We start from the raw sequence: 14629 nt of genomic DNA, 5'->3' as shown, positions 1-14629 counted from the left end.
AGTCCCATAAAATTATATTTTGTATTTTCCAGACTTTATTTTCCTGGCTGTTGTTTTTGTTTCACAGTTTATTTCAATATTACAGTTATTCGTAGAGGAACAACAAACATTGATGTTTTGAGAACATGTCAATGCTTAAAATCACATCAGAAGACACATTTTGATGTCTGGAAAAAACAAACAAATCAAATGTTTTTGTGTAATTCCCCTTTAATTGCGAAATTTTACAGAGAAATGTGTTTGTCTAGACATGTATGTCAGGCCTTCTGCTGCTTCATATGTTATGGCAGAGTTGGCAAAACAATGACCCCCCAATTGATCCAAATAATCATGATATCTTTGTCAGATAAGCCTACTTCACAGTTAACATTTAATTAAGAACGTTTTTGGGCAATGTCTACCCACAAGGCCATTACTATTACTAGCATCTCTAATAGGCTACATATTGAGTGATCCACAAATGCGCTCAACAAACAGACAGAGGCAATTTTGCTGGACATGATTTGGCAGATTGCTATTGTGCTAGGTTTGGCTTTTCAAGCCGATAGTGGCTTACAAGGGCTGGGATAATATCAATGTGGCTTTGATTGGTTAGTAGCTGGGAGATTTTTGTTTGAGTTTGTGAAGGATTATATTAGTATATATATATACTGTTAATCTTCCGGCGCCGACAGAGATGGCCGCCTCGCTTCGCGTTTCAAGCATTTCGCTACACTCGCACTAACATCTGCTAACCATGTGTATGTGACAAATAAAATTTGATTTGATTTATTTAAAAAGTGCATGTTCTTTCAGAATTGCATGGCGAGGTCATAGGTGGGCTGGTAGCTACTTGTAGCTCACGATCTACCTGTTGGAGACTATGGCTCCGGACCATACACAATAACAAGAGGACACAAGCTGCTTTCCATTTGGGATATCTATAAAACAGAAAATACACTTTTATTTCAGGTGTGACTTTATAAACAAGCATGACTTACAGCATCTTTTTCAAGTAATTAGAGCTGATTTAAAAGAATTTAACAAGAACACTGTGTTCTAGTGTTGCTTTATGGCACAATGAGTCCTTAACTTCAACTCACCAGCAACAGAAGAATGGTTTACAATACCCAGAACAGAATGCTACAAAAGTTTATTAACCAAGACGCCCTGAGAGATCTCAAAGTAAAGCAAGGCAGGTTCTGCTGTATTATGTTGAGGACGTTTCAACTAAAAGATATATAAAGCATTAAAAAGGCAGTATGAAATATAGTGTCCCTCCCTCACCCATAATCTTTACATTTCTACTTATATATAAATGTCATTAAAATATTTATTTTCTACAAAAATGTACATTCTTGTGTCTGATATTTATGGTTAAACCCATAAATCTGTTTTAACAAATGGTCCAACTGACAACATGACTTCCTTCAGGGACCAATAGCAGGTGAGGATATCTCCGACTCGGACTAATATTAAAAGACGCTACAGAGGATTTTTTGTAGAATTTTTGCATTGTAAATTCAGACTGTGTTATTTAGTGGAATTGTTTTGTTTGTCATTCCCTGGTTGCTACACTGGTCGCTCAATTTCAGTTTATGTGAGAAAACAAGCACTGAATAGTGTAGGGAATCATTGTACAATTTAAATTGCAGAGCGATTCCCACTTGATAACACAGTTACAAAGTCAAACTATTACATTTTGAGGCGAATATCACAGTCAATCACAACACTGGCCGGTAAGCAATACTGTGAAACACACCATCATTCCACTATTTCTGTAGATATATTATGGACATTTTCTGAAATTACAACACAAAATTTAAATTAAAAAAATCCTGTGTATAGCACCTTTAATATCAAACTGAAACCTAGATAGAAAGCCCTTTAATATGTCCCCTTTACTCTTGAAACTAGAACGAGCTGTCATCTGAAATAACTTCTAGAATCACAGAGCAGTCATCTGAAATAACTTCTAGAATCACAGAGCAGTCATCTGAAATAACTTCTAGAATAACTGACCAGTCATCTGAAATAACTTCTAGAATCACTGACCAGTCATCTAAAATAACTTCTGGAAATAAATTAAAATAATCTTTCTCGACAGTTCTGTATTGATGAAAACTGGACAAAGCCTCTGTGCTTGACACCACCAGTAGGGGCGATCTCTTTAACAGCATGACCTTCATTAATCCCCACATCAAACACCACAGTCACAGGGAATTTGAGTTTCAAAAGCACAGCCTGATTATCTCCACTGGTTGGAGGTTGATGGTCTGTGTGCCTGTCCGTCTGACAGGCATTAGATAAAACGTTTAGCTGTTTACGACAATGGCCATCTTACATTGGGGAAAGTAACCTGCTAACACTAGTAACACATTTCACCCTTTACCATGAGAGGCTAGTGACCGTCATGGCAACAGGCCAAAGGTCTACCTTAAACTGCAGATCATCCAGCATCATGGACACATTATTGAACTAACAGGAATTGAAATAGACAACAGACATTCTGCAGCTGTAAACAGGTTTAGCATCTAATATCGTCACTGTTAAATTTATATACACATCCTCCTTATTAACAGGATATTCATGATAATAAAAACAGAACGTCATAGAAGAAAACATTGTACATCTTTGGGATCCAGAAGCAGGATGAAACATTACTCAGTAAAAAGTCTTAGTATGTCCTAGTGTAGGTTAGTCAGACTGTGCTATTCAATGTAAACACTATGGAGAGAGTCTGTTGCTTTGGGATCCAACCAATCACAGCCTTCTGTGTTTGGCTTGCCCAGCTCTGATTGGCTGGGGAGGGGATGAGGTAATGTGGTGTCAGCGATGCACAACGCATGTTTTCACTGATCCACACCATGTGTTTCCATGTTTCCACACTGTCTGTATGTTAGAGGCATGTTACCACAGATAACATAACCGGAGTGAGAGAGCTCAGAGATAAAGAGGGCTTAGTGCAGGCTGGGGGCTAGAGGGGGCTGTGTGCCCCTGAAGAGACTGTTTGAGGTTGAGTATTGGGTCACCTGTAAGAGACGCTGTGGGACATTCTGTGGTAGGATGAGCTGTTTCTCACCTGGGGTCTGTGAGGCCGGGCTAATCTGGGACCTGCTACAGCTTGCCCCGTTTCAGCTCTACAGCTTGCCCCGTTTCAGCTCTACAGCTTGCCCCGTTTCAGCTCTACAGTTTGCCCTGTTCTTTTCTGTGTTTCAGTCCATTTGCCCTGTTTCAGTCTGTTACAATTCTACAGTTTCAGCCCTACAGTTAGCCCTGTTTGTCTGTGTTTCAGCTCTCCAGTTTCACTTCTACAGTTTGCCCTGTTTCAGTATATGTGTTTCACCTCTACAGTTTGCCCTGTTCCATTCTGTGTTTCAGCTCTACAATTTGCCCTGTTTCAGCCGCTCTATGTGGTGACACAGCTTCAAGGCGGGCCCCAGCTTCAGACCCATGTACTTCATCACCATGTCACTCCTCAGCAGCATCAGGGCCTTGCCGTCAATCTCCTGAGGATGGACAGACACGCAGGCAGAAAGACAGGAGAGAGAGACAGGTAGAGAGAGAGAGAAATAAGCCAGGATTAGCATCATTCAGAAGAAACCATGCACACTGGCATATAACCATCAAAACAGTAGTTTTCCCTCTACTCTAGTGGTTATAACTATGGTCAGTAATAATCGTTTACTAGTGGTTATAACTCTATGGCCAGTAATAACAGTAGTTTGCCCTCTACTCTAGTGGTTATAACTATGGTCAGTTGTAACAGTAATTTGCCCTCTAGTGGTTATAACTATGGTCAGTTGTAACAGTAATTTGCCCTCTACTCTAGTGGATATAACTATGGTCAGTAATAACAGTAATTTTCTAGTGGTTATAACTCTATGGTCAGTAATAACAGTAAGAATGGTAGTTTTCCCTCTAACTCTATGGTCAGTAGTCACTCACGTGTTTCCTGAACAGCTCAGCGTGCGGGGCCAAGGCTGAGGGGTCGGCGTCGCTCACAAACTGCATGACCTCATCGATGGACCAGGTAGAGGGGTTCCTGCCCAACCCCGTCCCCCTGGGGGTCTGTGTGTCAGGGCCCGTGGGCTCGGGGCCCGTGGTGGAGCTGGCGGCTGGAGAACAGAGCAGTAAGACACGGTGAACTAGTCTACAGCTCATAGTAGCTGCAGAGATAAACAGCAGGGGGGGAAAATGGGTCTTCCTTGTGGTAATCCGCAGATATTAGTTTTGGGTTTAGACCGTGACCCGTTCACATCCACCATTTGATTATGGCCCATAAGATAGTTTCTGAGCCATTTAATGTCGGAGTTGTTTAAATCCAGGGCTCGGAATTTGAACATTAAGATGGTACGATCTACTGTTGCCACTACGCTACTTCTAAAGAGATTGCAATGATCAAATATTCCAGGGATGTGTGTCTTCAAACAAAAGTTATCCCCATAGCAGCAACCAGACTGACATGGAGAGCATAGCAGGTTATTGGATACAGCAACACACCATGAGGACAGAGGCTCTGACAGGGCCTACCTTCCACTCCTCTGTTGGTGTGTGTACAGGGGAGGTCCGCAGGGTTGGAGGCAAGGCGGTGCAGTGGCGTGCTGTGGGCGCGTTCGGGGCCATGGCATGGGTAATAGGGGCTGCTGGCCTGGGAGTGGTAGTCAGAGGTGCTGCGCAGCATCATGGAGTTAGAGTCCATGAAGCACTGCTCCTTCAGAAGGCTGTTCTCCTCATGGGGCAGAGTATCTGCTAGAGACATCGTCCTCTGCCTTATTAGGCCCTTACTCTAACCTCTATCTGTCCAATCCCAAGATACAGTGCATCCCCTTGACTTTTTACACATTTTGCTACGCAACAGCCTTATTCTAAAATATTATTTTTATTCCCTCAGCAATCTACACACAATACCCCATCATGACAAAGTAAAAACAGGCAGATTTTTTTTGCAAACATAATAAAATAAAGATATTATTTTGAAAAAAAACTATATTATTATTATATCAAGACTTGTTGGGTATGCTGCCACAAGATTGGCACACCTGTATTTGAGGAGTTTCTCCCATTCTCCTACTGCAGATCCTCTCAAGCTCTGTCAGGTTGGATGGGTAGTGTCGCTACACAGCTATTTTCAGGTCTATCAAGAGATGTTTGATCTGGTTCACGTCCGGACTCTGGCTGGGCCACTCAAGGACATTCAGAGACTTGTCCTGAAGCCACTCCTGCGTTGTCTTGGCTGTGTGCTTAGGGTCGTTGTCCTGTTGGAAGGTGAACCTTCGCTCCAGTCTGAGGTCCTGGGCGCTCTGGAGCAGGTTTTCAAGGATCTCACTGTACTTTGAGCCATTCATCTTTGCCTCGAACCAGACTAGTCCTCCAGTCCCTGCCGCTGAAAAACATCCCCATGCTTCACCGTAGGGGATGGTGCCAAGCTTCCTCCAGATGTGAGACTTGGTATTCAGGCCAAAGAGTGTAATCTTGGTCACATCAGACCAGAGAAACGGTTTCTCATGGTCTGAGTCCTTTAGGTGCCTTTTGGCAAATTCAAAGCGGGCTCACGTGTGCCTTTTACTGAGGACCCTCTGGCTACTCTACCATAAAGGCCTGATTGATGAAGTGCTGCAGGGATGGCTGTCCTTCTGGAAGGTTCTCCCATCTCCACAGAGGAACACTGGAGCTCTGTCAGAGTGACCATCGGGTTCTTGGTCACCTCCCTGACCAAGGCCCTTCTCCCCCAATTGCCAAGTTTGGCCGGGTGGTCAGCTCTAGGAAGAGTCTTGGTGGTTCCAAACTTCTTATATTTAAGAATGATGGAGGCCCCTGTGGTCTTTTGGATCTTCAATGCTGCAGAAAAGTTTTGGTACCCTTCCCCAGATCTGTGCCTCTACACATCCTGTCTCGGAGCTCTACTGCTCTGACATGCACTGTCTACCGTGGGATCTTATATAGACAGGGTCTGAATACTTATGTAAATAAGGTATTTCTGTTTTGTATTTTTTATTTCATTTTTTTTTTCTCGCTTTGTCATTATGTGGTATTAGGTGGAGATTGATGAGGAAAAAAACAATTTAATGCATTTTAGAATTGGTCACTGATCATCAAAAGGTCTTAGAGGTTGGAGAAACAAGCTACATATGATTTGTGTTGATGTACTGGATGTGTGTAATGTGAGCCAGTAGACGGTGGTGCTAGGTGCTGATTGTCTGATGTTACCTTCTGAAAGGTGTGCCTCGGTGCGCAGTAGTTTAGGGGAAAGGGGGGCTGCGTAGGGGGATGCGTCTCTAGATAGACGTTTCATCCCCTGGCTCAGTGATGGGGCCTCCAACGCCTCCTCCTTCACTGGAACACAGACAAACGCATAGGGAAGAGATGGTGCTACAGCTACAGGCACGCTGCCAGTACAGACACGCTGCCAGTACAGACACGCTGCCAGTACAGACACGCTGCCAGTACAGACACGCTGCCAGTACAGACACGCTGCCAGTACAGACACACAGGGAAGAAATGGTGTCACAGCTACAGACACACTGCCGGTACAGACAGACTGCCGGTACAGACAGACTGCCGGTAGACACACTGCCAGTACAGAACCACTGCCAGTACAGACACACTGGGAAGAGATGGTGTTACAGCTACAGACACACTGCCAGTGCAGACACACTGCCAGTGCAGACACACTGCCAGTGCAGACACACTGCTAGTAAATTCAATCTAATTTTATTTGTCACATACACCTGGTTAGCAGATGTTAATGCGAGTGTAGCGAAATGCTTGTGCTTCTAGTTCCGACAATGCAGTAATAACCAACGAGTAATCTAACCTAACAATTCCACAACTACTACCTTATACACACAAGTGTAAAGGGATAAAGTATAAGTACATAACGATATATGAATGAGTGATGGTACAGAACGGCATAGGCAAGATGCAGGGGATGGTATAGACTACAGTATATACATATGAGATGAGTAATGTAGGGTAGTACAGACACAGCTAGTACAGACACAGTGTAGAAATGTTGTGAAACACAGCTACTGACAGAGCTACACATATACACAGTGCCCTGTCCAAGACAACATTTATCATTGAATGTACATGTACTTCCTTGAGAACAATGTCAGGGTCCTGCAAGACACTATGAAAGCCATGGCCAAATTCTAATAGGCACTTTGTTACCTGTCCTGGTCCTGTCTAGGTTTAGTTACAGTGTTACCAAAGTTACCTGCCTTGGCGGTGGGGCGGGGGCGGTGCCTTGGCGGTTCGGCGGGGGCAGTTACTACCGGCCTTGGCGGGGGCAGTTACTACCGGCCTTGGCGGGGGCAGTTACTACCGGCCTTCGCGGGGGCAGTTACTACCGGCCTTGGCGGGGCAGTTACCGGCCTTGGCGGGGGCAGTTACCGGCCTTGGCGGTGCTGTGGGGGAAGTTACCTGCCTTGGCGGTGCTGTGGGGGGCAGTTACCTGCCTTGGCGGTGCTGTGGGGGCAGTTACCTGCCTTGGCGGTGCTGTGGGGGCAGTTACCTGCCTTGGCGGTTCTGTAGGTATAGTTACCATATTTACTGTAGGTGTATATGTTGCTGAAGGGCTGGGAGCTGAAGAGGAAATGACTCTGCAGCGTGCGGCACAGCATCTCCAGGAAGCGGAGCACAAAGGAGGCGCTTGAGGCTGAGGGCAGCTTCACCAGACGAACTCCACCATCCATCCTCACTAGGGGCAGGGGGCAGAGGTCAACATGTGGTCAAACACAGAGGTCAACACAGAGTCATTATCAGTTGACTTGTGATATGACAGGTCTGTGGCGTGTCAGTGCAGGTCTGTGGCGTGTCAGTGCAGGTCTGTGGCGTGTCAGTGCAGGTCTGTGGCGTGTCAGTGCAGGTCTGTGGCGTGTCAGTGCAGGTCTGTGGCGTGTCAGTGCAGGTCTGTGGCGTGTCAGTGCAGGTCTGTGGCGTGTCAGTGCAGGTCTGTGGCGTGTCAGTGCAGGTCCGTGGCAGTAGCCATCTCCTCACCACTGACAACCTCTCCTCCCCCAGCGTGTGCCTGTAGAGTTCTGAGCAGCACCTTTGGTTGGTAACAACAGTCTAGACAAGTCTGAACTGCCTGTTGTAGCACCGCGTTAACAGGACCTGGCCCAAAGTGGTCCGGAAGACGCTGCATCTGCTTCCTGTCCAGGTGAGGCCCACAGGTTCCATGCTTGTTCACATACACACACACTGATAACACACACACACACACACACACACACACACACACACACACACACACACACACACACACACACACACACACACACACACACACACACAAAGAGAAACAATTAAAATGGAGGCACACACTGATATAACACACAAAGAGAAACATCAGGGCTTGACATTTTACTTGATCAAATTACAACACTGCCCCATTTAGGCTCTCCTGGAAGATGGCTGGCCACAAGTGCTGAGCAATTAATCAAAATTCTGTCGGTTCAATTACTTGAATTACATTTAATTGAGTCCAACGCGCCTTTCTCAAGAGACAAATCAAATAATTCACAAGAGAAAACAAGTGGGACGCTGGGCTGAAAGGAGATTTCATTAAACAAAAATTCAACCTTGTTTCTTTGGACACTGTGTTAACTAACCTCCGGACGAGCTTCAATGCTATACAACTCTCCTTCCGTGGCCTCCAACTGCTCTTAAATGCAAGTAAAACTAAATGCATGCTCTTCAACCAATCAATGCCCGCCCATCCAGCATCACTACTCTGGACGGTTGTGACTTAGAATATGTAGACAACTACAAATACCTAGGTGTCTGGTTAGACTGTAAACTCTCCTTCCAGACTCACATTAAGCATCTCCAATCCAAAATTAAATCTAGAACCGGCTTCCTATTTCGCAACAAAGCGTCCCCGTCACAATGCTGCCAAGCATACCCTTGTAAAACTGACTATCCTACCGATCCTCGACTTCGGCAATGTAATTTACAAAATGGCCTCCAACACTCTACTCAACAAATTGGATGCAGTCTATCACAGTGCCATCCGTTTTGTCACCAAAGCCCCATATACTACCCACCACTGCGACCTGTACGCCTTCGTTGGCTGGCCCTCGCTTCATACTCGTCGCCAAACCCACTGGCTCCAGGTCATCTACAAGTCTCTGCTAGGTAAAGCCCCGCCTTAGCTCACTGGTCACCATAGCAGCACCCACTCGTAAAACGCGCTCCAGCGGGTATATTTCACTGGTCATCCCCAAAGCAAATTCCTCCTTTGGCCGCCTTTCCTTTCAGTTCTCTGCTGCCAATGACTGGAACGAATTGCAAAAATCACTGAAGCTGGAGACTCATATCTCCCTCACTAGCTTTAAGCACCAGCTGTCAGAGCAGCTCACAGATCACTGCACCTGTACATAGGCCATCTGTAAATAGCCCATCCAACTACCTCATCCCCATACTGCATTTATTTATTTATCTTGCTCCTTTGCACCCCAGTATCTCTACTTGCACATTCATCTTCTGCACATCTACAATGTCAGTGTTTATTTGCTATATTGTAATTACTTCACCACCATGGCCTATTAATTGCCTTAACTCCCTTATCTTACCCCACTTGCACTCACTGTATATAGACTATGTTTTGTTTATTCCATGTGTAACTCTGTGTTGTTGTATGTGTCAAACTGCTATGCTCCATCTTGGCCAGGTCACAGTTGCAAATGAGAACTTGTTCTCAACTAGTCTACCTGGTTAAATAAAGGTGAAATAGAAATGAAATAAAAAGTTCAGCACATAAACATTGTAATTAACTACAATGACCATAATCCATTGTCCAGTTTTTTTCTGGCTCAGAGAGGAAGAAGCAGAGCAAGAGGTTTCACACTCGTCAAAACTCGTCTGTCCAAAAGAAGCACAATGCGTTTCAATGGGTTTATTTCGGACCTAAGCTTGTCACCTGACTTCCCGCCTACGACACACACACAGACCGCATGAAAGAGGAAGGTAACACAAAGATGACAAGGACAGAGACATTTTATTTCTTCATATTATAAGCTCAACAATGAGGCTACCTGTAAATGTTCCAAAATGCAATTAGCGGGAAAAAACACTTTTCACCAAATTTCCACGATTTCTCTATGTACATATACAAAAGAAAGTGTAATGTGGTATCAACACAGCGGCTGCTCCCTGATTCCCTGTACCATCTCCTGTTATTGAGCAACGCACTTAACCCCCCCTAAAGTAGAATACCTGTTAGACAACCCTCAGCCTGGAGAAATACCGGGTGGTCAACCGTCAGCCTGGAGAAATACTGGGTGGTCAACCCTCAGCCTGGAAAGATACTGGGTGGTCAACCCTCAGCCTGGAGAAATACTGGGCGGTCAACCCTTAGCCTGGAGAAATAATGGGTGGTCACCCTCAGCCTAGAGAAATAATGGGGGGTCAACCCTCAGCCTGGAGAAATACTGGGCGGTCAACCCTCAGCCTGGAGAAATACTGGGTGGTCAACCCTCAGCCTGGAGAAATACTTGGTCAACCCTCAGCCTGGAGAAATACTGGGTGGTCAACCCTCAGCCTGGAGAAATACTGGGTGGTCAACCCTCAGTCTTGAGAAATACTGGGTGTGCAGGCTTTTGATCTCAGCCTGGAGAAATACTGGGCGGTCAACCCTCAGCCTGGAGAAATACTGGGTGGTCAACCCTCAGCCTGGAGAAATACTTGGTCAACCCTCAGCCTGGAGAAATACTGGATGGTCAACCCTCAGCCTAGAGAAATAATGGGGGGTCAACCCTCAGCCTGGAGAAATACTGGGCGGTCAACCCTCAGCCTGGAGAAATACTTGGTCGGTCAACCCTCAGCCTGGAGAAATACTTGGTCAACCCTCAGCCTGGAGAAATACTGGGTGGTCAACCCTCAGCCTGGAGAAATACTGGGTGGTCAACCCTCAGTCTTGAGAAATACTGGGTGTGCAGGCTTTTGATCTAGCCCTCCTCAAACACATCAAAGCCAGTCAGGTTGAGCTGCCTGGTATCGCAGCTGCTCGGCATCCGATCATAAGGCGCTACAGAGGTTAATGCGTACGACCCAGTACAACACTGGGGGCAAGCTTCCTGACATCCAGGACCTATATACTAAGCGGTGTCAGGGGATGGCACAAAAAAAATGTCAAAGACTCTAGCCACCCTAGTCATAGATGGTACTGGAGCGCTAAGTCGAGGTCCAAAAGGCTCCTTAACAGCTTCTACCCCCCCCCCCCCCCCTGTTTTTACACTGCTGTTACTATCCGTTTATTATCTATACATAGTCACCTTACAAATTACGTTGACTAACTAACTACCCCTGACATTATTATTATTTTTTTAAACCTTTATTTAACTTTGCAAGTACGTTAAGAACAAATTATTATTTACAATGACGGCCTGGACGACGCTGGGCCAATTGTGCGCCGCCCTATGGGACATTGACTCGGTACCCCCCCCCCCCCCCCCCCCCCCCCCCCCCCGTCTACAGCCGCCGCATTGACTCGGTACCCCCTCCCCCCCCGTCTACAGCTTCCGCATTGACTCGGTACCCCCCCCACCCTACGCATTGACTCGGTACCCCCCTACAGCCTCCGCATTGAATCGGTACCCCCCCCCTACAGCCTCCGCATTGCCTCGGTACCCCCCCCTACAGCCTCCGCATTGACTCGGTACCCCCCCCTACAGCCTCCGCATTGACTTGGTACCCCCCCCCCCCCCCCTACAGCCTCCGCATTGACTCGGTACCCCCCCCTACAGCCTCCGCATTGACTCGGTACCCCCCCCTACAGCCTCCGCATTGACTCGGTACCCCCCCCTACAGCCTCCGCATTGACTCGGTACCCCCCCCCCCCCACAGCCTCCGCATTGCCTCGGTACCCCCCCCCCTACAGCCTACTGCTAACCCAGCCTAACCCTCAGCCAACCCCTATCCCCTAACCCTTAGCCTACCCCTAACCCTCAGCCTACCCCTAACCCTCAGCCAACCCCTAACCCTCAGCCAACCCCATCCCTTAACCCTCAGCATAACCCTTATCCTACCCCTAACCCTCAGCCAACCCCTATCCCCTACCCCTAACCCTCAGCCTACCCCTAACCTTCAGCCAACCCCTAACCCCAACCCCTAACCCCAACCCCTAACCCTACCCCTCAGCTTAACCCCAACCCCTAACTCTACCCTAACCCTAAATCCTTCCCCACAGCCTAACCCCAAACCCTACCCCTCAGCCTAACCCTACCCCTAACCATCAGCCTACCCCTAACCCCAACCCCTAAACCCAAACCATACCCCAACCCCTAACTCTCAGCCTACCCCCAACCCCTAACCCACCTAACCCTACCCCTAACCCCCAGCCTACCCTTAACCCTAACTCCTAACCCTTATCCATAACTCAGCCTAACCCCTACCCCTAACCCCCAGCCTACCCTTAACCCTAACCCCACCCCTCAGCTTAACCCCAACCCCTAACTCTACCCTAACCCTAAATCCTACCCCACAGCCTAACCCCAAACCCTACCCCTCAGCCTAACCCTACCCCTAACCATCAGCCTACCCCTAACCCCAACCCCTAAACCCAAACCATACCCCAACCCCTAACTCTCAGCCTACCCCCAACCCCTAACCCACCTAACCCTAACCCCCAGCCTACCCTTAACCCTAACTCCTAACCCTTATCCATAACTCAGCCTAACCCCTACCCCTAACCCCCAGCCTACCCTTAACCCTAACTCCTAACCCTTATCCATAACTCAGCCTAACCCCTAACCCTAACCCTCAGCCTACCCCCAACCCTAACTCCCACCCCTAACTCTCAGCCTAACCCCAAGCCCTAACCCCGCTAACCCTACCCCTAACCCTCAGCCTACCCCTAACTCCCACCTCTAACCCTTAGCCTACCCCTAACCCCCACCCCCACCCCTAACTCTCAGCCTAACCCCAACCCCTAACCCCCCTACCCCTCAGCCTACCCCTAACCCTCAGTCTACCCCTAGCCCCAAACCCTACCCCTAACCATCAGCCTACCCCTAACTCCTAACCCCTAACCCTCAGCCTAACCCCTACCCCTAACCAACCCCTAACACCAAACCCTCAGCCTAACCCCAAACCCTACCCCAACCCTCAGCCTACCCCCAACCCCTACCCCTCGGCCTACCCCTAACCCTAACCCTCAGCCTAACCCCTAACTCTCAGCCTACCCCTAACCCCCACCCCTAACCATTACCCCTAACCCCCACCCCTAACCATTACCCCCACCCCTACCCCTCAGCCTACCCCTAACCCCCACCCCTACCCCTCAGCCTACCCATAACCCCCACCCCTACCCCTCAGCCTACCCCTAACCCCCACCCCTACCCCTCAGCCTACCCCTTACCCTCAGCCTACCCCTAACCCCAACCCCTAACCTCCCTAACCCTAACCCCCACCCCTAACTCTCAGCCTACCCCTAACCCTACCCCTCAGCCTAACCCTAATCCCCACCCCTACCCCTCAGCCTAACCCCAACCCCTAACACCCCTACCCCTCAGCCTACCCCTAACCCTCAGCCTACCCCTAACCTCTAATCCCCAACCCCTCAGCCTACCCCTAACCCTACCCCTAACTCTCAGCCTAACCCCAACCCCCTTACCCCTCAGCCTACCCCCACCCCTAACTCTCAGCCTAACCCCAACCCCCTTACCCCTCAGCCTAACCCCAACCCCCTTACCCCTCAGCCTAATCCCAACCCCCTTACCCCTCAGCCTAACCCCAACCCCCTTACCCCTCAGCCTAACCCCAACCCCCTTACCCCTCAGCCTACCCCTAACCCTCAGCCTACCCCTAACCCTCAGTCTACCCCTAGCCCCAAACCCTACCCCTAACCATCAGCCTACCCCTAACTCCTAACCCCTAACCCTCAGCCTAACCCCTACCCCTAACCAACCCCTAACACCAAACCCTCAGCCTAACCCCAAACCCTACCCCAACCCTCAGCCTACCCCCAACCCCTACCCCTCGGCCTACCCCTAACCCTAACCCTCAGCCTAACCCCTAACTCTCAGCCTACCCCTAACCCCCACCCCTAACCATTACCCCCACCCCTACCTCTCAGCCTACCCCTAACCCCCACCCCTACCCCTCAGCCTACCCATAACCCCCACCCCTACCCCTCAGCCTACCCCTAACCCCCACCCCTACCCCTCAGCCTACCCCTTACCCTCAGCCTACCCCTAACCCCAACCCCTAACCTCCCTAACCCTAACCCCCACCCCTAACTCTCAGCCTACCCCTAACCCTACCCCTCAGCCTAACCCTAATCCCCACCCCTACCCCTCAGCCTAACCCCAACCCCTAACCCCCCTACCCCTCAGCCTACCCCTAACCCTCAGCCTACCCCTAACCTCTAATCCCCAACCCCTCAGCCTACCCCTAACCCTACCCCTAACTCTCAGCCTAACCCCAACCCTCTTACCCCTCAGCCTACCCCCACCCCTAACTCTCAGCCTAACCCCAACCCCCTTACCCCTCAGCCTAACCCCAACCCCCTTACCCCTCAGCCTAATCCCAACCCCCTTACCCCTCAGCCTAACCCCAACCCCCTTACCCCTCAGCCTAACCCCAACCCCCTTACCCCTCAGCCTACCCCTAACCCCTAACCCCTAACCCTCAGCCTACCCCTAAC

General features: G+C 48.8%; 1 protein-coding gene across 12 annotated transcripts in view; it reads right to left on the bottom strand.

The window, feature by feature from the left end:
• Positions 1-904: 904 nt before the first annotated feature.
• The window catches only part of LOC110524902 (sex comb on midleg-like protein 2), a 76915-nt gene continuing 63190 nt past the window's right edge, over positions 905-14629 (bottom strand). For 5 of the 12 annotated variants that reach the window (XM_036979019.2, XM_036979021.2, XM_036979022.2 and 2 more), the window contains 6 exons: positions 7981-8184; positions 7526-7681; positions 6190-6315; positions 4513-4731; positions 3928-4097; positions 905-3488 (listed from right to left, as the gene is read on the bottom strand). In XM_036979019.2, the coding sequence (XP_036834914.1) occupies positions 3363-3488; positions 3928-4097; positions 4513-4731; positions 6190-6315; positions 7526-7681; positions 7981-8184 (1001 nt within the window). In that variant the 3' untranslated portion in view covers positions 905-3362. The remainder of the gene's footprint in view (positions 3489-3927; positions 4098-4512; positions 4732-6189; positions 6316-7525; positions 7682-7980; positions 8185-14629) is intronic. The other 7 variants (XM_036979020.2, XM_090236553.1, XM_090236552.1 and 4 more) reach the window with 2 other exon arrangements.

This window comes from Oncorhynchus mykiss, chromosome 5 (assembly GCF_057628025.1).
Source record: "Oncorhynchus mykiss isolate SJ-2025 chromosome 5, ASM5762802v1, whole genome shotgun sequence".
Lineage (NCBI taxonomy): Eukaryota > Metazoa > Chordata > Actinopteri > Salmoniformes > Salmonidae > Oncorhynchus > Oncorhynchus mykiss.
This window is presented reverse-complemented; position numbering and strand designations above follow the sequence as displayed.